The 23805-nt window shown below is 43.6% G+C and overlaps 1 protein-coding gene and 1 non-coding gene across 2 annotated transcripts in view; both read left to right on the top strand.

Annotated features, from left to right (window-relative positions):
- PUM1 (pumilio RNA binding family member 1) overlaps positions 1 to 23805 on the top strand; it is a 126079-nt gene that overhangs the window by 90958 nt on the left and 11316 nt on the right. Inside the window, exons 11-19 of the mRNA XM_065421820.1 lie at positions 4721 to 4859; positions 6457 to 6600; positions 7804 to 8100; positions 8901 to 9137; positions 17049 to 17316; positions 17819 to 17948; positions 19185 to 19313; positions 20811 to 20948; positions 23052 to 23177. Of these exons, the coding sequence (XP_065277892.1) occupies positions 4721 to 4859; positions 6457 to 6600; positions 7804 to 8100; positions 8901 to 9137; positions 17049 to 17316; positions 17819 to 17948; positions 19185 to 19313; positions 20811 to 20948; positions 23052 to 23177 (1608 nt within the window). The remainder of the gene's footprint in view (positions 1 to 4720; positions 4860 to 6456; positions 6601 to 7803; positions 8101 to 8900; positions 9138 to 17048; positions 17317 to 17818; positions 17949 to 19184; positions 19314 to 20810; positions 20949 to 23051; positions 23178 to 23805) is intronic.
- LOC135893948 (small nucleolar RNA SNORD103/SNORD85) lies at positions 2842 to 2925 on the top strand. The gene has a single exon (XR_010562343.1). It is a non-coding gene; the product is annotated as a small nucleolar RNA SNORD103/SNORD85 (small nucleolar RNA).

Here is a 23805-nt window from a genome sequence, read left to right as displayed (position 1 = left end):
CCTTATGACTAAGGTTAAGATTTTGTCAGGGTTATTTTTAGTAAAAGTCACAGACAGGTCACGGGCAATAAACAAAAATTTGTGGAAGCCTGTGACCCGTCAGTGACTTTTACTGAAAACAATTGGGGGCTGACCAGCAGATGACTGAAGCCCGGGGATTGGGGTGAGAACAGAGCCCAATCCCTGCTGCTGGCTAAGGGGTTTCCAGCACCCGCTGCTGCAGCAGACGACAGCTCCACGGGCCTCCACTGCAGCCTAAGCGGCTTGGAGCTCCAGGGTCCCCCCGCTCCAGCGGTGCCTGGAGGCCCCAAGGTGGCTGGGGCTGAAGTGGAAAATGTCATGGAGGTCTGTGAAAGTCATGGAATTCATGACATCATCTTATCCTTCCTTATGCCTTACATTGATCTGTATCACAAACTTGGTATTTCCTAAACATCACTTTTTGTGTGTTTCATTCCTCTCTTATGATAGTTTTTAAGAGCTGAAAATCCCTTATAGAAGGGTATGAGAGTTCAGATGATAGGCCATAACAGTCTGGATCCCTTAGGTCTGTTAGTAAGTATTTATGGAGACTCTAAGGGCTTGTCTACACAGGGACGCTCAGAAAAATTAATCCAGGTTACCTAAAGGTGTTAAAGTGGATTAGTTAAACCACACTGAACCCCTTTGTGGACTCTGTTAATCAGAGTTAAAGTGACCTTAATTTAGTGTAGTTTAATTCACTTTGGAAAAGAGTTAATTCAAACCAAATTAAGGCCACTTAGGAAAAAACTAGATGGAAAGAAGGAATGTGAGAGGAGATGCAATATGGAAAAGGCCAGCCAGGCTGTTTGGGGTTGGGTTATTTATTTATTTTGCCTTTATCTGCACCAGAACAAGGAGGAGTATAAAGAATTTAAGAAGTAGAAGTTCAAAATGAATAAATGAAATCGGTTTTTACATCCGCATAAAATTAGCCTCTGAAACTTTACTGCAGGACAATATTGAGGCAAATACTTTTGTGATTTAACCAATGTTTATAGAAATAAGTGTCTGCAGCAGTAATGAGGACCAACTAGTGAGCGGATCACCAGCTGGAATCCGAAGGAATTTCACCATAATAATATTGCAAATAAGATGTATTATGCGGCTTATCTCTTCTCTGAAGCAACTATATTTGGTCGTTGTCAGAGAGAGGATTCTCAAGTAGATGGACCATTGTTTTGTTTCAGTATTACAAGTCATTTGTCATAAAAATGCATATTAATATCAGTTTTTAATGCAGCAAGACTTGAGCCATAAAGAGTTAGAACATTTTGAAAAATCTTACTAACTTAGCTAAGCTATTAATGTTAATTAAGTACATATTAGCTCTTTAAAATGCATATTTTATTAATAGTAACAACCCTTATTAGATGTAGCTCAGGTGAGTTCAAAATTAGTCCCTACAAGCAGGTGAGAGTGGAAAATGAAAATGACTCTGAAAGTACTGATATAATGTGATGTGGAATGATAGCTAAATTAAATTGTGTTACTTAAGGTGGTTTTTCATTGTAGCAAAGTAAAAATGCATCATAAATGGTCTGCATCTGTATGGAAATCCAGAAAGTTAACTTAATATTCAACTCAGTATTTTTTGTTTCAAAAATAACTTCCAGATTAATGTTATAACAAATTTAAAATTATTCCATCATTGCTAAACTCTCCCAGCTCAAGATGGATGATAAAAGGGCTGCTGGTGGCACCACAGTTCCTTTGTTTGTAGTCGTCATTACCATCATGACATGAGTAAGAGTAGTCTCTGCCCCTCTCATTTTATACCTCAGAAATGCATGCTAATCTGAATTTCAAGCTCTGCATCAACCCTCTCAAATGCATTTACCTAAAACTTGTGCACATATCCAGAGATTGCAAGTTAGATGTCTTTGAGATTTGAACCTGCTATATTTAGTTCAGAACTAATGCTGAAAACCCACTGCTAAACCAAGTACCAAGTCAGGCTGCACAGAGTTTAACAACCAGTATCTAATGATTCTTCAGGGCTAGAAACAAAATAAATCTATTATACAGCTGGAAATCAGAGAGGTACCATCTTTGCAGTGGTATAAAGCATTTGCTTTTTAGCTCTTGCAGGTTGAGAGTTACTGGACCTTTACATGCTCTTTCTACATGCCATCTTCCCTACTATATAGCTAGCATCTGGACTTAGCAGCTGCTGTCTTTAGAACTGCTAGAGCCAGAAACTAATGCTTTGTACCATCTTAAAGCCATTCCAGATAAAATAAAGCAATAATCTTTCACTCCATTGATTCTGGACCAGTGATGAGAAAGAGACCATTTTTGCTTCCTGACAAAGTCAGTCTTCAAACCTCTGCACCTGGCAAGTTACCAACATGCGTAGGTTGAATTGAGCTTCCACACTTACATCGAGAAAGACATACACTGGTAAAGCAGAAGAAACGAAGTGTGATAGACTTGCCACTTTAGGCTTGACATTCAGAATAGGGTCCTGTGCCCTGAAATAAGGTATATGCTGAAATGGCTTTTGCAGTGATTATAGGCTGGTTCAAAAACCATCTCCCATAGATATAACCTGTAATATCTTTCATTATTTTTACAGCCCCAAAAGTGGCCAAAGTGCTTTAGACTTAAAAATGTGTGTGTATATTTTAAACACAAACCTTTCTTCCCCCATGAGACAGACCCTGCATTTCTGAGGGAAGTCCTCCCAGATGCTCCCTTGGAAGAAGTGCTTCTCACATGTTGCTGTGATTTTTTCAGAACTCGTTTGGGAAACCTAGCTTTTCATTTAAAAATACCAGTTTTGCCCTCATTCCCCTGCGCTTTAGTGGTTTTCAAAAGTATGGCAATGATGATACACTTGCCCTCACTGAGAACACTGTTCGGTAATGAGAACCGTGAAGTACTCAGAAGAGCTGAGCCAGCGCTTTTGGAAACCTGCTAGAATGATGTATATGGATACTTCCTCTTTGGTGCTTGGGTGATCCCAAAGGGGACGGCAGATTCATAAAAATACCAGTATTTCACTTGCTGTGACATATCCTTCATTAGGCATGTTCAGTACATTGCACCAGCATTGTGCACGCTCATCAGTTCACTGCAGCTGTTGAAACCACTTAGATTGGAGGTGGGTTGAGCGTTCGTGAAAATCTGTTAACTACTTTTCTCTCTGTTGATGCACCAAGTAAATATTTACCACTATTAACTTTGGGGGTGGAGGGGCAAGAGACACCTTTCTATGTGATCTGTTATTGTAAAATGTCTGTATCATGCGTGGCACCAAGTGACAGCTTTTAATAGGCTGAACTCACAAGTGGGTGTACACTTTTTCATTACCACTTGCATAGTAGGCTTTCACAGATAAACCGCAGAGCAGTTAGTGCATCACACACTTTAACCGCAAGGGCTACATATAGAAGATGTTGTGTGATCTTGTCATTGAAGGGGTCACTGTTTCACAGATGGGTCTACAGCTTGGAAAAACTCAAGCCAAGCCACCATGTCTCACTAGCCTATAGGAACTAAACCGAGTATTTCTTCATTTCTGCTCAAGTTGGTAAGCTTTAAGTGTAGTTTCTGTGCACATCAATAGCCAGATGTGTTATCTTCAGAGGGCAAATACCAATAACCATCCTTTTCCAGGGGCAGTGACTGTTTCTTAAAGATTTGTTTAGAATGTTGTAAGTTAGAGATGTATGGAAACAGGAGTGAAAAGATTAATGAGTGAAATTTTCCCAGGTCAGGTCTGGTAAACTTGACTGGGGCATCTTTAGGTATCATGAAAGCATTTGTACCCATTTTAACATCAGGTCTTCAGTGTGTATAAGACTTTGTAACTGAGAGCATAGTCCACTAAGAATAGAGAGAAGAAAAACTACACTAATTGTCACACATCTGTCATCGCACAGCGGTTCTCAAATTGTGGGTCGTGACCCCATTTTAGTGGGGTCACCAGGGCTGGCTTAGACTTGCTGGGGCCCAGGGCCAAAGCTGAAGCCCGAGCCCCACCACCTGGGGCCGAAGCCTGAGGGCTTCAGCCCTGGGTGGCGGGGCTTAGGTTACAGGCCTCCTGCCTTGGGCTTCCGTTTTGGCTCTCTCTCCTTCTCCCTCTCCTTTTCCCCCTTCTCCCCCCTCCCCCCCACACACAGAGGGTGATGGGGCTTTGGCCCTCCATTCTGGGCTGTGGGGCTTGGGCGGGCTCAGGCTTCGGTCTCCCCTCCTGGGGTCGTGTTAGAAGGGGGTCGTGGTACAACTAAGTTTTGAGAATCCCTGTCACAGTGCATAGGAAGCTGTACACTTAACTAGAGAGACAAGGTGGGTGAGAACAACGAGGAGTCCGCTGGCACCTTAAAGACTAACCGATTTATTTGGGCATAAGCTTTTGTGGGTAAAAAAGGTGGGTGAGAGAATCTTCAATTGGACCAACTTCTGTTGGTGAGAGAGGCAAGCTTTTCAGCTTACACAGGACTCTTCTTCAGGTGACCTGAAAGCTTCAGTGAAAGCTTGTCTTTCTCCCCAACAGAAGTTGGTCCAATAAAAGATATTACCTCACGCACCTTGTTTCACTAATATCCTGGGCTGTATCCATGGCCAAAACAACACTACATAAACTTCTTAACTAGACTGTTCATGAAAGTTTGTAGAAATGTTTTCAGTTACTTTGACTTGTAGACTAGTCTCAAAGCAGACAGACTAGTCAATGATCCTGTTTCTCACTCAGGTTCTCCGTGGAGGAGCCAGTCAGCGTCCTTTGACTCCAAACCAGAACCAGCAGGGACAGCAGACTGATCCACTCGTGGCAGCTGCAGCAGTAAACTCTGCTCTTGCTTTTGGACAAGGCCTGGCAGCAGGGATGCCAGGTATGGACTCTATCGATGCCCGTTAAGCAAAGGAGCGCACTAGATAAACTGCTACTGATTTTCTTTCAACCAGCCATGCTTTCTGATGGTTTAAATCCCTTTGTCAGAGGTGAAAAGAAATGTTCTCTCCTGTACTGCTTCACTTACTCTTAGGATACAGGTTAAATTTTCTATAAAGTCAGAAGAGGATACGTTCGATAGCTTGGCTGTTTGAAGGAATTAATGACTTCTGTTGAAATTTCAAGTTTTGGGATCTATCGTATCTTTATAGATCTTTTCATTAGGTGAAATCCTAGTCACAATAAACCCCCATCTACTGTAATGGAGCTAGGATTTCACCCTCATGTAATACGCCCAAGATTTTGTGTAGACGCTAGTGGCTTTAAAAATAATAATTACAATACATTAAGTTATCTAATATGGTTTGTCGCAACTGTTTCTATTTGTACCATGGAAGCCAATGAGGAAGATGGTCGTGAACAGCTGAGAATTTAATCTTTCACTGTATTGGGCCTTTTGTGGAGCCTGGCTAGGCTGACATCTTTCTTCCTCAGCACCCTACATCATTACTTTCCAATAGCTGTTCCTGTGGGGGCATGTGCAGGCAGCCTCACTGTCAAGAACACCAAGGTGTGCAGAAGATGAGCTCCCATAACATTAGCTGTGACCCACAAGACTGTTACAAACTCTCTTGACGGATAAATTGCAGTATTGTATTCTACTGTGTAAAGTATACAGGCCATTATTGACCCGCTAAACGGTTCTAAGTATGTCTGGTTGGTCAGAGTTAGGTTAAGTGAATATTCTATAACTTTTCGGCGTGAAGTGTCTTGCTTGGGAATTCCATATGGGTATAGGCCTTCATATGACTAGAGTGTAGCTGTAGAAGGCTTTATTTTGATTATAGAGTGAAAGATAACATGCATGTTGCAAGGTGTGTTTGATTTATAGGTAGCCTCGAATTTGGCATTATTACTTCTTGGGTGAAGTTTTCAAAAGGGCTCAGCCCCTGTTGAGACATGTTAAGCATTTCTGAAAATCTGGTCACTTGGGTTAGGCATCTAAATGAGAGTTGCCCTTTCTTGACAATCTGGCCCTTGGCTTTGGGAGGGTGGTGATTCACAATGTGTAAAAGCTAGGTTTTTTTGTGATCAGATGTTGGGATATTCTGCATCAGTCAAGTTTTATAATGTAGTGTTTGTGCGCGTGCACAATGATACTGTAGTTAAAGTATGGACACAGCTGTAGTGGTATACAAGGTGCCTTATACATGCATTGCTTATTCCTGTAAGGGAAGGGAAATAAGTTGTGTTGGTAGGACTGCTTTAGTGCGAACTCAGCACCTTTGAGTTTGCACATGCAGCGTCCACATGGAGGAGTTACAGCTCAGCACTTTAGTGCACACAACCCTTAGTCTGAACTGCGGGGCAGTGTAGACATGACCCGAGAATCAGAATTTATGCCGTTTTTCACCTATTTATATTTGAAAGTGTCCTGTAGCTGTAATCCAAGTTTTTCTTGAAACAATCTGAAATGTCAGTGGCTCCTGGTGGTAGATGGCTTAGTTGCATATGTTAATTTGTCTCTGTGTTCTTAGGTTATCCTATGCTGGCTCCTGCTGCATACTATGACCAAACAGGTGCCCTGGTGGTGAATGCAGGGGCTAGGAATGGCTTGGGGGCCCCTGTGCGCTTGGTAGCCCCTGCTCCTGTCATCATCAGTTCCTCAGCAGCGCAAGCAGGTAAGTTCCACATAGCTAGAAATGTGTGTGCAAATCTGTCCCATCCATGCGGAAGATGGGGACGATTCTGTGAATGGCGTTTGTGCACTCTGCTGTAGACGTGCTGGCAATGATGACACACTTGCCCTCACTGAGATCCATTACAGGGATTGCTGCTGAGAACTTTCTCTGTACTCTGTGGGCTGAGCCTCAAAATACGTAACTGGAGAGTGAGCATAGAATAGCTTTTTGCACCACTTTGCAAAATTCTGATATTATCAACAGTACCTGGTGGCACCTACTAAAGTGAAGATTTTGAAACAATTTCCGTTATAATTATTTACTATGCTCATATCTGTCACCTTTTTGGACTGAAATTTCCCAGGCTTATTTTTTTGGATTACTGTGTTTGGGGGTTTTTTTTATTAGGATATTTTGAGAGGTGTTGAGGGGAAGTTTGAGCCAGATCCCTTCATAGACCTTTAAATGATTGGAGAGTGGAAGGAAAATGTTCCCTAATCATAAAATAACTCGTTTCTAAAGGAAACTCTCAGCATTAATGTTGTGTTAACAACCTTGGCTAATGTTACTTAATACCTTAGATTATTAAAAATCAAAGTCATTTTGACTGTCAGATCCTTAGTACTGCGTGTTTGGGGTTTCACGCATGTCAGGGGAATGCTTGTTTTTAAAATTGTTTTTATTGGGTGGACATATTTCTATTGGCCTTCAGTTTTTACAAAATTCAAATTTAATCCAAGTTGACAGTTGTCCCTTTAACATTTAGCTTGGAAGCAGCTCGTGTTTGCTTTTGCTACCTCTTGCTTAACCCTCCACAAATGGTGATTATCTTGAAAAAGACATACCCAAATACAGTGACCAGCTGTCACAGAGAGATGAGGGGATACTGTAGCAGGCCAGCAAACGAGCAAGACACTTACAAACGATCTGGAAAAAAGAAACGTTCAGTGTTGGTCGCACAACTAAAGTGATTTCAAACCATAGCTGTGTAACGAGACAGAAGATCAACACGAGGTGTATGCAGCACTGCATGCTGTTTACGTGGAAGGTGTATACGTTTTGTGACCACTCCCTGCATGGGGGGCGAATGTCAGCCAGAGGGAAGAGTAGTAAATAAAATCAGTAGTAAAGAAATGGGACCTGCTAGTTCTAAGCCCCGATGTGGATTGTTTTAGACTATATTGTTTAATTGCTTTTCTACAGCGGTTGCAGCAGCTGCAGCTTCAGCCAATGGTGCAGCTGGTGGTCTGGCAGGAACAACAAATGGACCATTTCGCCCTTTAGGAACTCAGCAGCCTCAGCCCCAACCCCAGCAGCAGCCTACCAACAACCTGGCATCCAGCTCATTTTATGGCAACAACTCTCTGAGCAGCAATTCCCAGAGCAGCTCGCTCTTCTCTCAGGGCTCCGCCCAGGCTGCCAACACTTCCCTTGGCTTTGGAAGCAGCAGCTCTCTTGGCGCCACGCTGGGATCTGCGCTGGGAGGTTTTGGAACGGCAGGTAGGCATGTTAGCTGGTCTCTTGGGGGAGATGGAACAGCTCAGAACACAACTGAATGTGCTTGTTGAGTATCGATTATGGAAGGCCTAGGCTGATACAAACCTATTTTAGGGCTTATGCCAACTTCCGCCTGGGGCTAGACAGAAATTTCCCTTATTAGACAGGTTCTAATTGTGTCTTTATGAGGTTTTTACCTTCCTCTAAAGCATCTGGTATTGTCCGCTCTGAGAAAGGAGTTTGAGCTAGATGGAGGCTTGATCTGATCTAGTCTAGCAATTCCTGTGTTAATACTGTAGTGCTCTTTGGGGGGAGTTCTTCATCATCCTGTTGCCCATGAGGCTGACCTCTCCCCTGGCTGAACAGGGTGGATGTTTCCATCCACAGCCCATCCGTGCCTGATAGTTCAAATAGGCTCATTCAAGGGTGACACAAACCCTCTTCACCTGAGGCTGAACAAGCTACATTGTTGGGCCCCTACTAGCTCCAAGAGCCATCATTGTTTTACTGTAAAAATCCTTTTTTATGGGTAGTGTATTAGAGATACTAGATCGACAAATTCTACTAAACAAACTCGGCATTGGGCCAGGCAGCCTCTTTGCATTGATGGAAACCATCCTAGGGACTGATTGTGCCAGAGGATGCATATACACAATTCCCATTAACTTATGAAAAGAGGAGCCCTGTGCCAAACAGTTAAAGTGGACACCGGTGCATTTTTCTGTTTATTACACACTTTTCAACACTCCCATCACCCTGAACGGTTTGTAAATTTCATTTAGTTTTATTCTCTCCCATTTCAGTTGCAAACTCTAACACTGGCAGTGGCTCCCGCCGAGACTCCCTTACAGGGAGCAGCGACCTGTACAAGAGGACATCCAGCAGTTTGACACCAATTGGACACAGTTTTTATAACGGCCTTGGCTTTTCCTCCTCTCCTGGGCCTGTTGGTATGCCTCTTCCTAGTCAAGGACCTGGCCATTCTCAGACTCCACCACCTTCCTTATCTTCACATGGATCCTCTTCAAGCTTAAACCTGGGTAAGGAATATAATCCCAACATGGAAATAATTACTGGTGAACTCTCTCTCCATGCTGAGAATTAAACTACCGTGTAATTATTTAGGTAAGATGAGCACACTCTGGGAACCATCCACACCTGGTATTTTTATGGCAGACCTGCTACTTTCACACACCAGACTGAACTCTGAACGGGGAGTTGGAAGAGCTGGGTTCTAGTCCTGGCTTTTCCCAGGGATTCACTCTGATTTTTATGCAAGTTTCAGTGCCACAGTTTCCCATCTCTCCCATCTCTAAACTTGGCAGTAATACTCAACTACCTTCCTAAAGCATTTTGAGTGCATGGAAGAAAAGCATATTAAAAGTGTCAAGCATTATTATTTGTTTATATATAAAAAAAAAAGGCAAGTAGGCTTGACCCATAACCTTTTCAGATGTTTTAAGATATTGTTTAACCTGTAGGTTAAAGATTTTTGAATAAGGAATTAATAGATTATAAGGCAATCTCATATTTTATACCAAATGTAGCAATTTCTGGAGCAGCATTAGTTTTATGCTGTGTTATGTTTAGCTATTCAATTGATGAAAATTTCACATTGATGTGGCCTATCAAAAGAAGATTCATAGTTGGATGTTGAGTTTAGTATATTGCTATATGAAGACATCCCTGGCCAACCAGGACTTAAATAATTCTGTAAGTAATGTCATTAAAAACAACTAGCCTTTTTAAATTGTGCCTAGAAAAGATTGAAATGAAATGACTTGTAGACATTGAATGTACAAAAATATACAGAAAATTATTGGACTAAAATTCATAATAATATACTAAACTAAATAATGTGTGTGTTCATATGTGAATGATGGGCTTGTAAACACTGCCTTCCCACATGAGAGAATTTCACTCCTCAACAGTGATTCAGGGGACCGATGACTAACTGGTTTTTTGTTATAATGTGTAATACAAAATAGGAAATTATTCAATATTCAGTTATTACCTTGTTTTGACTCTTCAGATGAACACACATATCCAGATTGGCAAATCTCCTAATATTTAGAACAGATCTCCCATTGCAAGCACCATTTTCCCCCCGCTTCGCCGCTTGAGGCAGCAAAAAAGCTGGAGCCAGCCCTGGCTAATAGCCATTGATGGACCTATCCTCCATGAACTTATCTAGTACTTTTTTGAACACACAGTGGAAAAGAAAGACGGGCACACCAAAAAAAAAAAAAAAAAGTCAAGTATAAGCCTGCCTAAATAAATGGGCCTTATGCCATTTCCTAAAAGCAGCCAGAAAGGACCTCTGATGGCTCTCCCTCCACCCTCCCTAAAAAACTCTGCTCCTAGCCACATATTCACTGTGGCTGATTCTCTGCCCAGTAGTTACACAGGGTGAAAGGTGATTTAAGAGCACTTCCTGTACAAATTATTTGCTCTCCCTGCGTACAGCTGTTCTCCATAACGATTGTTAGCCATTTAGATTGTTTTTAATTTTTAATGCAAACTCAATTTGGGTGTTAAAATTAAGTGAGCTTCTTCCACCCGTCTATCATGCAGTGAGTGCAGAATGGGGCTTTGGGTATTCACAGTATAGGGAAAGCTGTCGTCATCATCATCATAGTGGATGCCCAGTTCACTTTGAGTTTGGGGATGATTTAATTATCATCTGATAACACTGGATTCATCATCTTTACTTAGTGCAGAGTCTGGCCTCATCCCCTTTAGAGCTTAATATTGGAACTAGTTTCTGATGGGGAAAGGAGGGAACTCTCATCTCAATGAAGATTTAAAAGACAGCTGGGACAGTTATAAGGGATTATTAAACCACCTGTTCCTAATCGGTTTGCAAAAGAGGGATTGGAGAAGCCTGGTGTAGAATAAAGTTCTGCCAAGGTATCAACTTGAAGAAAAAATAAGTTATTGCAAGCAGCTTCGTTTCAGGACCACAATGAGATGATGGTAGGTAAGGTTGAGGTTTGATTTTGTTTAGAATCAGCAATCCTTTTGGTTAAATGGTGTCCGAGTTGTTCCAGGTTTGTCCTTTATTTAGCCCTGGTCTGCACTACAGAATTATGTCAGTGTCTACACTATAGCCTGGCTTCTGCTGATCTAAGTGCCCTACTACACCGACCTAATAACTCCACCTCCACGAGAGGTGTGGAGCCGTGAAATTGACAAGAGAGCCACTCACAGTTCAGGCTGTCACCCTGGGGCAGGTGGGGGGCTCCAGCTAGAGCCCGGCTGCTCGCTGCCTGGGCTTCCTGCTCCCAGCTGGGCTGCTGCCCAGGGTCCTGGCTCCCTGCCAGGAGCCCAGCACCCCACTGGGAGCCTGGCTACTGCTTGGCTCCCTGCTGGGAACACAGCAGCTGCCTGGGCTCCCAGCAGGGAGCTCCATGCCGGGAGCCCAAGAGCCGGGGGGGGGCTGCCGAGTTCCCAGTGGGGAGCTACGCAGAGCTAAGAGCCTTGGCTCTCAGCCCCCCACACTGCCTCTCTTAAGTCAGCAGAAGCGCTCGTGGTGAGGATGTGCACCACCAAAAGAAGGAAGTTAAGTAATTACTGCAGTGGCTGTACGTGAACCTATCTTAGGTCGACTTAAGTTTGTAGTGTAGACATGCATGCCCTGAGCCATGTCATGGCTTTGGTCTTGTAACTGGGAAGTGACGTATTCTCGATTACTGAGTGCTGTACAAACCAGGAAGATTCATCCCAGCTCTTTCAGCTGTTTGATTATATCATAGCTGTGAAATATGGCTTATATTTAACCAAACTGGTTCTTTCTGGCATTGTAATCTTGTGAGTTATTTGGGCAGTACCAAGTACCACGAACTGCAGGTAAGCAGTTCTTGAAATAGCCCACAAAGAGAGACTGAAAGAGAGAGACCCTGAGTGAGTTAGATGATGATTATACCACAACTCAAAAGTACAATATTTGCATAGGCAAGATAAATATATTATTGTAACGCAACCTCCATGGATTTTAGTTCAGTATACGTAACCAGTCTCTCTCCAGTAGTGTTTCTGCTCTTGCCTGAGGTTGCACAAAATATTTTTTTCTTCTAACCTCTCAAATTCCATTGCAGAACATAGAGATTCTTGCAGATATGTAGGAGAGACAGCTGTCAAATTTTGAAGTCTTACATGTTGTGGCTCTCGGTGGAAACGTTGCTATTTAAATTCCTGTAGCACACAATGAGAGGCTATCATGTAGACATGTAATGTGTGGTAATCTCTCCTTTGCAGGATTGGGGAAAAAAGGTGCTTAGAAAGTTGGTGAATCCTTAGGGTTTGTCTTCATTGAGAGTTATTCCTGATGAACTACCCAGATTAAATTTCTGTGTGGATGCTTTTATTCCAGAATAAGAGTGTCTACACAGAGAGTTAGTCAGGAAAAGCTATTCTGCTTGAAATTCATACCCTACCTTAATCTGAATTAATTTCTCAGTGTAGACAAGTCTTTAGCTGTGATTGATGGGATGGGTTTTCATGCTGGATGTTCTGCTGCAGCTAGTGGCACACTTCAGGGCTCTGCAATAGATTGTACAAAAAGATCGCCAATGAGAAGTGTTAATCAGCTGGTATGGCAGTATTGCTGGGTAATCCTGCCCTTCCTTGCAGCTTCCAAGGCAGTTTGGTTTGAAAACTCCTTTTTCTTTTTAAACAGGATCCAGGTGCCCTCTAGTGGACAACCACTGCATGTCACCCACCAGCCCAAGTTCAGTGTCTCCCTTGGTGAGAGTCACAGCTGGCTGTTTCTCAGAGAATAGCTTTCATTCCAGCAGTTCCTCCCTTCCGAGCAGCCTGGAGACCCTGCAGGTGGCGCAATCCCCAAGCGCTGCTTCCAGGAACAGTTAGAGCAGTGTGGCTGCAGCTGCCACTTCGCTGCTCCAGAGGTCTATGCCCTCCTTTGCTTAGCTCCTGAGCACCTTGAATTCACTCCCTCAGTATCTCTCTGGCTGGCTCTTGAATAAAACAGTGCCGTCAGATTAACACCCGAGTCCCCTACCATGTCCCAGCAGGCACTGAGGAGAAACCCAGCAAAAAAGTTACTGCCTGAACTGGGAAGTGTCTTGACTGGTTCAGCACAGTCAGTGCTGGGATAGCTGCTTCTGCCTCAGAGCTCCTCACTGCCCAAAGCCAGGAGACAGAAGCTGTTGTCTTGCACTCCCTGGCTGTCGATTCCCTCTTACCTAGGCCAGGCATTCTGAAGGGGCCATGTCTTCTCACTCCAACCCCAAATTGAGCAAGCCTCAGCTAGGCCCTGTCCCTGCTCAAGGAGGTAAAACCATCCTAGATCTGTCATCTATATGACCGGGCAGGTGCCAGTTCACCTTCCCTGTTGTGTAATTCTGGCTTGCGGTAACATGTGCTTAGGACACTGGATGCAGATGCCACCCCCAGAGACAGTCTGATACGAGCTCCATTGGATTGCTTCAGACTTTCTGGAGAGCCACTTGCAAAGCTTTTCAAGGGTCTTCAGAATAGACCAAGATAATGCCACCTCGGTTCCTCCAGGGACTCTCTAGATCCCTTCCGGGGGATTTTTGCCCTTCGTATACTGGATTATGTTCCACAAGTCCGACCAGTAAGCCCTTTCACACTGCACCTGCACCAGAAGTTACTTTGTCAGCAGGAATCTGCAAGATCACATCCAACCTTGCTTCAGCAACAACTGCGACAACGAGACCTTGCACTCCCAATTATGCACCAGCCTAGAAAGAAGGCTGAGAAACGGCAATGTCTGGTCTTTTTCTGAGCTCCAGAAATCAAATCAAATGGGCTGCAGTGTTACTCGCACAATCTAGGGCTGCTTACTGTTATCGGAGAACCCCTCTCCCATACAGTCTTCAAATCCCACTTGTCCTGTTGAGCCCTTTGAAAAGATCAACAATTGCAGTTACCTCTGTTCAGGAACAGCATGTCAAAGCAATTTTCCTTGTCCCTCTTCAAAGTAGAAGTAAAGGTTTTTAATTCATGGCTTAGTTTTAGTCTCTAAAAAGATGTGAGGCTTTGTGACTGGTCTCTGGTTTGCCCTTTCTGAACCTCCCCAACACAAGAATAAGACTTTCAGATAAAAACATTAACCCTTATGATTCAAAATTAGGGGCGAGGTCTGTGTGTAAGACCTCTACCTCTGAATAACTGTACCAGAGAGAGAGAGTCACAATAGTTGTTATGGCTCACTGTAGTGGCATTACCATTTTGGAGCTATGCCATTCAGGCCATCAACACTAAGTCTTCACAAAGACAATGGTGATTCTGGTCTCTTAGCACACCTCAGGGAGTGTAATTCTGCCATTCCTTAGACCAGGGCTAGGCAACCTATGGCATACGTGCCAAAGGCGGCACGCCAGCTGATTTTCAGTGGCACTCACACTGCCCGGGTCCTGGCCACTGGTCCGGGGGGCTCTGCATTTTAATTTAATTTTAAATGAAGCTTCTTAAACATTTTAAAAACCTTGTTTACTTTACATACAACAATAATTTAGTTATATATTATAGTTTATAGAAAGAGACCTAAAAAAGTTAAAATGTATTACTGGCACGCGAAACCTTAAATTAGAGTGAATAAATGAAGACTCGGCACACCACTTCTGAAGGGTTGCTGACTCCTGCCGTAGACAATCTCCTGATAAATTCCCATTGCATAAGAAGTAACCACCTGCGCCCTGCTCCAGGTTGGTTTCATTATGAGCGGAGAGAAGAGCTCATTGATTCCATCGTAGGCTATCATACATGTGAGTGCCCATTTCAGGATGGGCCACATCCTAGCGGTCTGTTCTAAAGACAGTTTTCAAAAATTCACACTGATCCCTTCTGACCCCAGAACCCACCAGGCTTCAGAACTTGGTGATTATGGTAGTATGCACGGACTCAATTTGAGGCGGGCTTTGACTTTGGGATGTCTAATTGGATAATTGGAATGTCCAGAGCGATACAATGAAGAAGAGCTTTGGGCTTCCCAGCTCAGTATGAAAATCACCAAGGGTCCCTATTGCAAGCCTCTCTCTGAGAAGTAGCTATCAGACCTTCCCATCATATGCATTCATCAGATGCCGCTTCAGATGGAAAATGACCTACATAGGAACTAGTTTGGGAGGGAGTACTGGTAAAGCATACGTTTCCTGGACTTGCCATCAGCTCACTTGCTCCCAGAATTCCTGCTCAGCTAGCCACAGTGCACATAGAAAATGAGAGACACACCACTGGCAGAGAGCTCTTCTCTCTCCTGGGGTGTGCAGGATGGTGCATTCTCATATATGCCCCTTGCATCCAGAAGAAGCTGAACAATCAAGGAGATTCTTCCCAGGGGAGTGGGAACTCAATGAGACCATTTTCAGTTACTTGACTCCCATGGGATGCTTCCTATCAGGGAACCTCTTCACTAACTGCCATGGGAAAGCTTGGCAAAAGGAGGCATGCTTTTCAGGTGGGCAGGCCTACAGATGTATGCATCGCTCGCCTTCTTTCTCCTCCACCTCCCTGTCAGAGAGGCCTTATTGGATTTTGGGGCACTGTGCTCCTCTCTGCCCCCATACTGGCCTCGCAGACTGGGTTCCACTTGGATAAGAATGTCCTTCTCTGAACCACATAGTAAAATCTTGTTCCTCAAGATGAGTTGCAACAGCCCTCCACTAGAGGGAGGCTGGGTCCTGTATATCAGTGTTTCTCAACGACTGGTCCCCAGTTTAGGAAGGCAGCACACCGGTCCCTGGTATCAAGGGTTGAGAGACAACACTGCTGTATATAGAGGGGGAAAGTCTTCAGCGAAGTTGAGTGGGCGACAGGACTGAGTGAGTTTGTAACAGTTGATGGAACTTTGTGAGAAATTACAGTTATGGATAAAGAAACGGTGTTTGGGGGGGTTTAAGTCACTTTCCATCCACCTGTGCATCCCCTAAATGTAGGATGAATCCTAAACTCTTCCCCACGTCTCCTAACAGAGAGATGATCATTTGGGGGTATTTTTGAAAGCTTAAAACCTTTTCAGTCTTTGTATTTGCTCACCGAGCTTTCCCAGTGAAACGTGTATTGAAGGGACAGTAGGACGCCCGTTAACCAATAAGAGGTAAAATCACTAACTGAAAGACAGTAGTGGAAAATAAATAATTGTTTCTTTTGTGCACTTGGCAGCTCATTGTGTTGAATTTCACTGTTTTCTTGTATGGTTTATTTTGAGTGGGTCGTTTCACATGGCAATAGAGGAGAGAAAAACATTGGGAAAATTAGGAAATTATGATTGAAAAACCACACAAGTTGACAGGGAGACTTGGGAGCCGATGTATCGGAAACACTTCTAATGCACCTGAGGATCCCTTTAAAGTTGTAAAAGTAGCTTTGGCGGCCTGCCTCACCCTGGGGGAGACGGTCCAAGATGGGCCCCACTCTTGCAACTTTAAAAACTGCTAAATTCCTGTTGCGTTAGCAAGGGCTGCCACTAGTGGAAATACAGATTATATCCTTTCACACTTGTACATATTGCTACACTGCGTAGTCCTTAAAAGGGACTTTAAAGTACAGGGTGGGCCCTGGACGGGCTAGGAGAGTCAGAAAGGGATGCGGACAGTTGTATTGTGGTAGATGGGAAAGACATGGAACTGGCAGCATGCCAGATTTGTAGACTCCTTTAAACAGTCTTAGGAACCAAAGGCCTTCTCAGTTTTAAGCCAAACTCCCCATTGAAATCTATAGGCGGTTCTGCTTAAATACAAAAGGGCCGGGTTAAAGAACCATGCTCAAACACAGTCCTAGCTAAACTGTTTTCTGGGACAGTTTGCCCAGTCTGTCTTCCAGAACAGTTGCCTGCAAAACCAGGTTAGCTGGACTAGAAATAGCATAGAAATAGTGTTACACAGAGCTCCCGTCTCTGTTTGGAGCCCAGGCGTTCAGCTGCTCACCTTCAGCTTTTGAAACATCCTCCTTTTTGTGACCCACAGGAGGGCTCACAAACGGTAGCGGCCGCTACATCTCCGCTGCCCCTGGAGCTGAAGCCAAGTACCGCAGCGCAAGCAGTGCCTCTAGCCTCTTCAGCCCCAGCAGCACGCTGTTCCCCTCCTCTCGCCTGCGCTACGGGATGTCTGATGTCATGCCCTCTGGCCGAAGCAGGCTGCTCGAAGACTTCCGCAATAACCGGTACCCTAACCTACAGCTCAGGGAGATTGCCGGGCACATCATGGAGTTTTCCCAGGATCAGCATGGATCCAGGTGGGATTAAAAACAATACACAATATGACCCTTTTAGGACAGCCCCTTCTTGATCAGCTCGGTGTGCAGTGGACATCCGAAGTCCAAAAGCAAGGAGGCGCTACACAGGAGCGGAAACCGGCCAACCAAATTGCTTTTTGTAGATGCTCTGCCACCAGTGTTTGCTCCCAAGTGCTTTGTGTGTAAATAGGAGCATTCTCATTACATAGTTAACCTGCTTGCTGTGCCAGCATCACTTCATGCTCCCCATGTTCAAAGGGCTGTCCGAGCAGGAAGTAACCAGTAACCCTGCGTCATGATGTGCTTTGCTGTGCAACGGGGAGATTCTTGGGATATTTATGCTTGCGCCATCACCTAGAGTGTCAAATAGGCACTGAATAGAACTCGGTTTATTTTGAGCAATATGGGGCTTTGGAATGGGTTTTGAGTCGAACAAGTACAGTGAGGGAGTATGTGCCAGTAGCCCTTTGAATTACAACATCCCACCAATCCTGTTCCTCAGGTTCATCCAGCTGAAACTGGAGCGTGCCACCCCTGCGGAGCGCCAGCTTGTGTTCAATGAAATCCTGCAGGCCGCTTACCAGCTGATGGTCGATGTGTTTGGCAATTACGTCATACAGAAGTTCTTTGAAGTGAGTTTTCATTCCCTTCTTTGCTAGTCCCTGTCCGACAGGAACTCATCTGGGGTGCTGGAGGGTAGCTCTGTAAAGACCCTGCCACCAAACGGGTAGGAGATTGCTCAGCACTGACGGGCTGCTAAATTTTTCCTGCTGGGGTGACTCAGGCCTGGGGCTCTTAAATGCTTCTGAAGAGTACTTTTTTTGCCTTTAGGATGCACCCAATGTCAGAGATCTCTTTCTTTAAAAATTCTTCCATCCGGAGGCGCTTAGATCCTCTACAAGGCCGTCACTTGCCTCTGTTTCCAAAGGCACATGTTGGCACTGCCGAACTGGCCATACTCCACATATTTAGGAATAAAGTGAACTGCATCTTAACAAAGCTGGTTTGCTTCCTTCTTGGTTGTGGTTAGGAGGGAAGAGTAAGAGCTCTGTATAGTTTAAAAGCTTGTCTCGCTCACCAACAGAAGTTGGTTTAGTAAAAGATATTACCTCACCCATCTTGTCTCTCTAATATACAACATAATTAGGAGGGAGCATTTTATTTAAATCAGAAAGCAAATTGAGTTTGGGATTTTCAAAGGGGTCTAAGAGGGTAAAGGGCCCAGCTCTCGTTGAATTTCATTAGGATTTGGGTGGTAACTCCTTTAGGCTCCTAATAGGTCACCCATACTCTCACTTCTTTTTTCCGAGCACATGCACCTCTGGGACATGGGACGTTATCACAGGCTAAGGCAGAAAATGTTGTGGGAGTTCCTTCCCACTGTATCTGCAACACATCACTCAGCTAGTCTGCAAGTCGTGTTTTTAATCCCACTGTTGTTGAAGTAGAGGTTCTCCGAAGCAGCAAAACTGAATAAATTATCCCACCTCTCCTTCCTGGAATCTCCATTTCTCCCAAGTCACTTGGACTTGCTTCCAGGATCATGGAATGCATGGTCTTTCCAGGAACCTTTTCAGTGTCACTGGGTTAATCAGCTGCTATATGTGTCTGAATGTGGTGGGTTCAGTACCTTTGCCACTTGACTTCAGTTGAATGCATCAGGCATGTGTGACACACCGTCACCTCCCCGTTTTGTTGATACACGCCCAGAGAGCATGCGGTTCTTTCCGGGACTCAGCCTGCTCGCCTGAGCTTTGAGATGCGAAACCAGAGACTTTAACATTACAACCTGCTTACTGCCCCTCCTCTCCCAGTCTAGTCCAAGGGTTTGTGCATGTTAGAACAACAGTGTCTGTCCTCCTTTCTAGTTTGGCAGCCTTGATCAGAAGTTGGCCTTGGCAGAACGGATCCGTGGGCATGTTCTGTCCCTGGCTTTGCAGATGTACGGCTGTAGAGTTATCCAGAAGGCTCTTGAATTTATCCCCCCAGACCAGCAGGTAATTGTAAGTTTCCATTTTAACTTTCTTCTTGATGTTGAATGTTTCTTGCTGTTTGGTACTTGAATTATTATACACTTGTTGCATTGTTTTTGTCTGTCAGTGATTTTCCTTTGATTTGGTTTGTGGCATATATGTGATGTTTCACATGCATGATAATTGTGTGACATTCTGTGGATCCATTGCAGACAAGGAGTGCCATCAGACTGTGCCATCTCAGAGTTAAACAATTTCTAGTGTTCCCTGTAATCACATTGTAATGTGGCACGTGGGGAGGTTGATAGTGAATTGGCAGACTTCTATTTAAATCCCTCCAAGCAAACAGTTCCCAAGGGGTTGCCTTTTAGCACTCAGTAGGACCTTGCTGCATTAATGTAGAGGGTCAGAATCCTGCCTTTCAACATCATTTGGGAGGAATTCTTTATTCCTTCCAAGACATTAGCCAGAGAGACCAAGTATTAGACACACATGGGAAATCGCCTAGATTCTGCTGCGAACAGGTTGGCAAAGGTCCCATTTTCTCATCCAGGATTTCATTAACAATGTCGATATTTAAAATGAGAAATGCCGTGCGTGATCCAGCTCCAAAGATTTTTGGGAATCACAATTTAAGGAGCTCTCATTGGCTTATTAAAGCCCATTTCAGTTTTTAATTTAGAAATATATTCCCTTCGGGTCAGGCCTGAGCTATTTCTTCAGCACAGCAATAGGGAAGGGTAGTTGTGCTGCAAGAAATCGTGGTGTGGGCCCAAGAGAAGTTACAGTCGGTCTGGGTCTTTGCTGAATTAATGTCCCAGGATGGTGTGAAGGGGTTCTCTGATCCTGAAAGTGGCATCGTTTGGATCAGTTGTAAAAGTGAAATCCTGACAATTCTTTGTTTTTATAGATTCCATACCATGTTTTACAAGAGTGGAGCTGTTAGCTCCACTGTCGCCTAAACACCTATTATAATTAGATGAATCTTACCTAAGTTCCACTCACTTTGTCCTGTGCTATTGTTGTGCTCTGAATAATTATCCAGAGATGGCTGCATTTCATTGATGACTAAAGTATTTCTCATGTAGTTTCACTTCAGATTTTTTGAATGTAAGTTCTCTGCATTCTGTATTATTCATATGAATGCTAACTGCAGTACATATGGATGTTTGAGACAGGATGCTTGTCAGTTGTTCCTTAGCTAGACAACTGCTTCACCTAATTTTGTAATCATAAATGGCTTTTTATTAGTTATCTTTGTAGCACAGTAAGCTTACTGCATAGCATCATCACCGCATCATCAGCTATTGGAAAACTTTCACTGCAGTAGTGATGAGACACAACTAAGTTCTTCATGGAGGACTTTTAAACTTTAGAGTTAGGGTGGATGTCCTTAGGGTTGGTTTTTGTGTGTGTGTGGTTTTTGTTTTGTTTTGTTGTTAATGAAGATTCTGCATGGATATTTGTCAGCTATGAACTCCGGGGGTGCTTTCTGTTTGTATCTGTCTTTCTTCCCAATAGAATGAGATGGTACGGGAGTTAGATGGCCATGTACTGAAGTGTGTGAAAGACCAGAATGGTAATCACGTGGTGCAGAAGTGTATTGAGTGTGTACAGCCACAGTCCCTGCAATTTATCATTGATGCATTTAAGGGGCAGGTAAGTTCTTGAGAAGCTAGAAATAAAATGTCGAGCCTCATTATTTGTGTTATTTAGTATCACTTTGAACAGAAGCTTAGACGCTATAACTCACTCAGAGCTTTGGGTTTTCAGCTTTAACATTTTGTTTCCTGCAAACACCTTTGGGAAGAATTTAGCAATAAAATATGGCTGGACACCTCGTCAGTCACAAGCATTGTCCTTTTGCCTGCAGATATATCACGTAGAGCAACCTTGCAAAAATCTATTTCCCTGAAACTAGTCATACTTTTTTTGGTGGGTGAACAATTAGTGTGTTTCCATCAGTCTTCATAGTTAGGATGATGAGTGTGCTTTGTGGCTGGACTAATACATTTTCATCATGACATTTGTTTTGATCAAGCTTTCCCAGGGGTCCAGTTGTGGGCCAGGAAGTTTAATTTACCGCCAGAGAGAGAGAGTCATTTCTCCCCTATTCCATTCTTGGAACTCCTGGCTAGTATACTTATGAATAACCATTGAATTATGTAGCAGTCTTTATTTGTGCTATTGTAGTTCAGTTATCTTGACCTTTTCATTATAAAATCCCTGTTTTAAGTGTCTCCAACTCTGCTGCCATAATTGGCTTTGAATTGAAGCTGAAGGATGAAATCCCAGCCTGAAAGGGAGTTTTCGTTTTGATGCTAGGAATCTTTCAGTCATAATTTCGCTGACATTTTAAAGCGCACTTAGGGTCAGAAAAGCAACGGTTAAAAACCCCACCTTCTTATACCTTGAGTCTGCTCTATGAATGTTTTCACGTTGCATCTTTCTTTACTAACACACCCAGTTTGCTTATTACCATTAGCATTGCAAAGCCAGTCAGCTATAGGACAGCAAGCAAGCTTCTAGCCGGCCATGTCCCTTAGCAAGCTAGCCAGTTAAGTTCTAACTCTTCCAGTGGAGTATCAATGCAGGAGGCAATCTAGAAACTTAGATCCCAGACATTGGCAGTTAGAAAAATCCTCTCTCATCTTGTGAAGTGAGCCAGTTCCATCTGGACTTTATACTGAAAGAGTAAACCTAGCACCTCAAGATCATCTCCGAATGTAACTGCCTTTGAAGAGGTTTTTGTGTGCTGGTTCAACTCAGAAGAAGCTTTTTATTAAAATGTTTATAGTCCATTAGGCTCCGATAGAGTAGCGACTTTGTGTTAATTGGTTTTAAACAGCTGAAGAAAATATTTTGCTTTAAATAACAAGTTGAGCAGGAGTGCTAGAATGAGTAGGGAGGTGAGTTCTTCCCAATCCATTCTCATACTTTGGGAAGGGAGAAGATTCTTTGACACCTGGTACCCCTACAATGAAATGGTAAGGTAATAAAATAAACCCTGAGAGTTGAGGAAATTCAGTTATCAGTGTATTTTATTATGTGTCCTCAGTTCTGATTGAAGGACAGAATGTACTTCGCCCTCCACTAAGCTTTTTTACCTGTCACCTCTTTAAGCGAATTCTTACATAATTTTTGGCATGTCACTATAGTTGATAACCAACATAAAGTATCCATACAGCCAAAGCAGAAAGTTATAAAACAGTCTCTATAATAACAACACTCCGCTCTTGTAAAGTGCTTTACAAGGAAGGTTAATATCATTATCCCCATTTTACAAAAGGGGAAACTGAGGCACAGACGTGGCTTGCCCAAGGCCACCCAGCAAGCCAGTGGTGCAAAGCTGTCACCCGTTGCTGGATCTCTGTGGGGGGGCCCTCAGAGGCTGTCACCTGTTGCTGGAACCCTATAAGGGGCGGGGGGAGCCTCAGGAGGCTTTCGCCCCTCACAGGAACCTTGGGGCTGAAGCAGAAAATGTCATGGAGGTCTCGAAGTCATGGATTCTGTGACATAAATGGAGCCTTACTACTTACACAGTGTGGCCTGGTAGATAGAGCAATAAAGTGGGACTCAGAAGACCTGAGCGCTAGGAATCATTCAGTCATAATTTTGCTTACATATGTGGAACAGATTCAGTGAATAAGATGGTGCTATTTTTACCATCACTTCTCTGTTCAATTATAAAGAATGTTTAAGCTTCAAAAAGTGGGACGAATAGAAGTGTTTCCTGTGCTGACTCGTGTCTACCGAATGCAGGTATTTGCATTGTCTACACATCCATACGGCTGTCGTGTGATTCAGCGGATCCTCGAGCATTGTCTGCCTGAGCAGACTCTTCCCATCTTGGAGGAGCTTCATCAACACACCGAGCAACTTGTGCAGGTAGTGGGCAGGAGTTGGGAGGGAGGTTGCTGCACAGCCTGTTCTAGTTACCGCTCTGTATTACGGAAGTTCCTGGATTTGGGGCTCCCTTCCTCAGGGAGCTGACAGTCTCTAACTAGGGACAAGATGTAATGGGGTGTAGCCCACAACCAGGGGAGGATGGAGAAGACAAGGGTGGCAGCATAAAAGGAACCCAAGATTGCAAGTATTTTAATCTAAGGGTACGTCTAGACCAGTGGTTCTCAACCAGGGATACACGTACCCCTGGGGATACACAGAGGTCTTCCATGGGGTACATCAACTCATCTAGAGATTTGCCTAGTTTTACAGCAGGCTACATAAAGAGCACGAGCGAAGTCAGTACAAACTAAAACTTCATACAGACAGTGACTTGTATATACTGCTCCATATACTGTACACTGCAATGTAAGTACAATGTTGATATTGAAATAGATTTATTTTATAATTATATAGATTTATAAGTAAAAATTAGAAAGTGAGCAATTGTTCAGTACTAGTGTGCTGTGACACTTCTGTATTTTTATGTCTGATTTTGTAAGCAAGTCGTTTTTAAGGGAGGTGAAACTTGGGGGGACTCAAGACAAATCAGACTCCTGAAAGGGGTGCA

This window comes from Emys orbicularis, chromosome 23, assembly GCF_028017835.1.
Source record: "Emys orbicularis isolate rEmyOrb1 chromosome 23, rEmyOrb1.hap1, whole genome shotgun sequence".
Taxonomy (NCBI): Eukaryota; Metazoa; Chordata; order Testudines; family Emydidae; genus Emys; species Emys orbicularis.
This window is presented reverse-complemented; position numbering and strand designations above follow the sequence as displayed.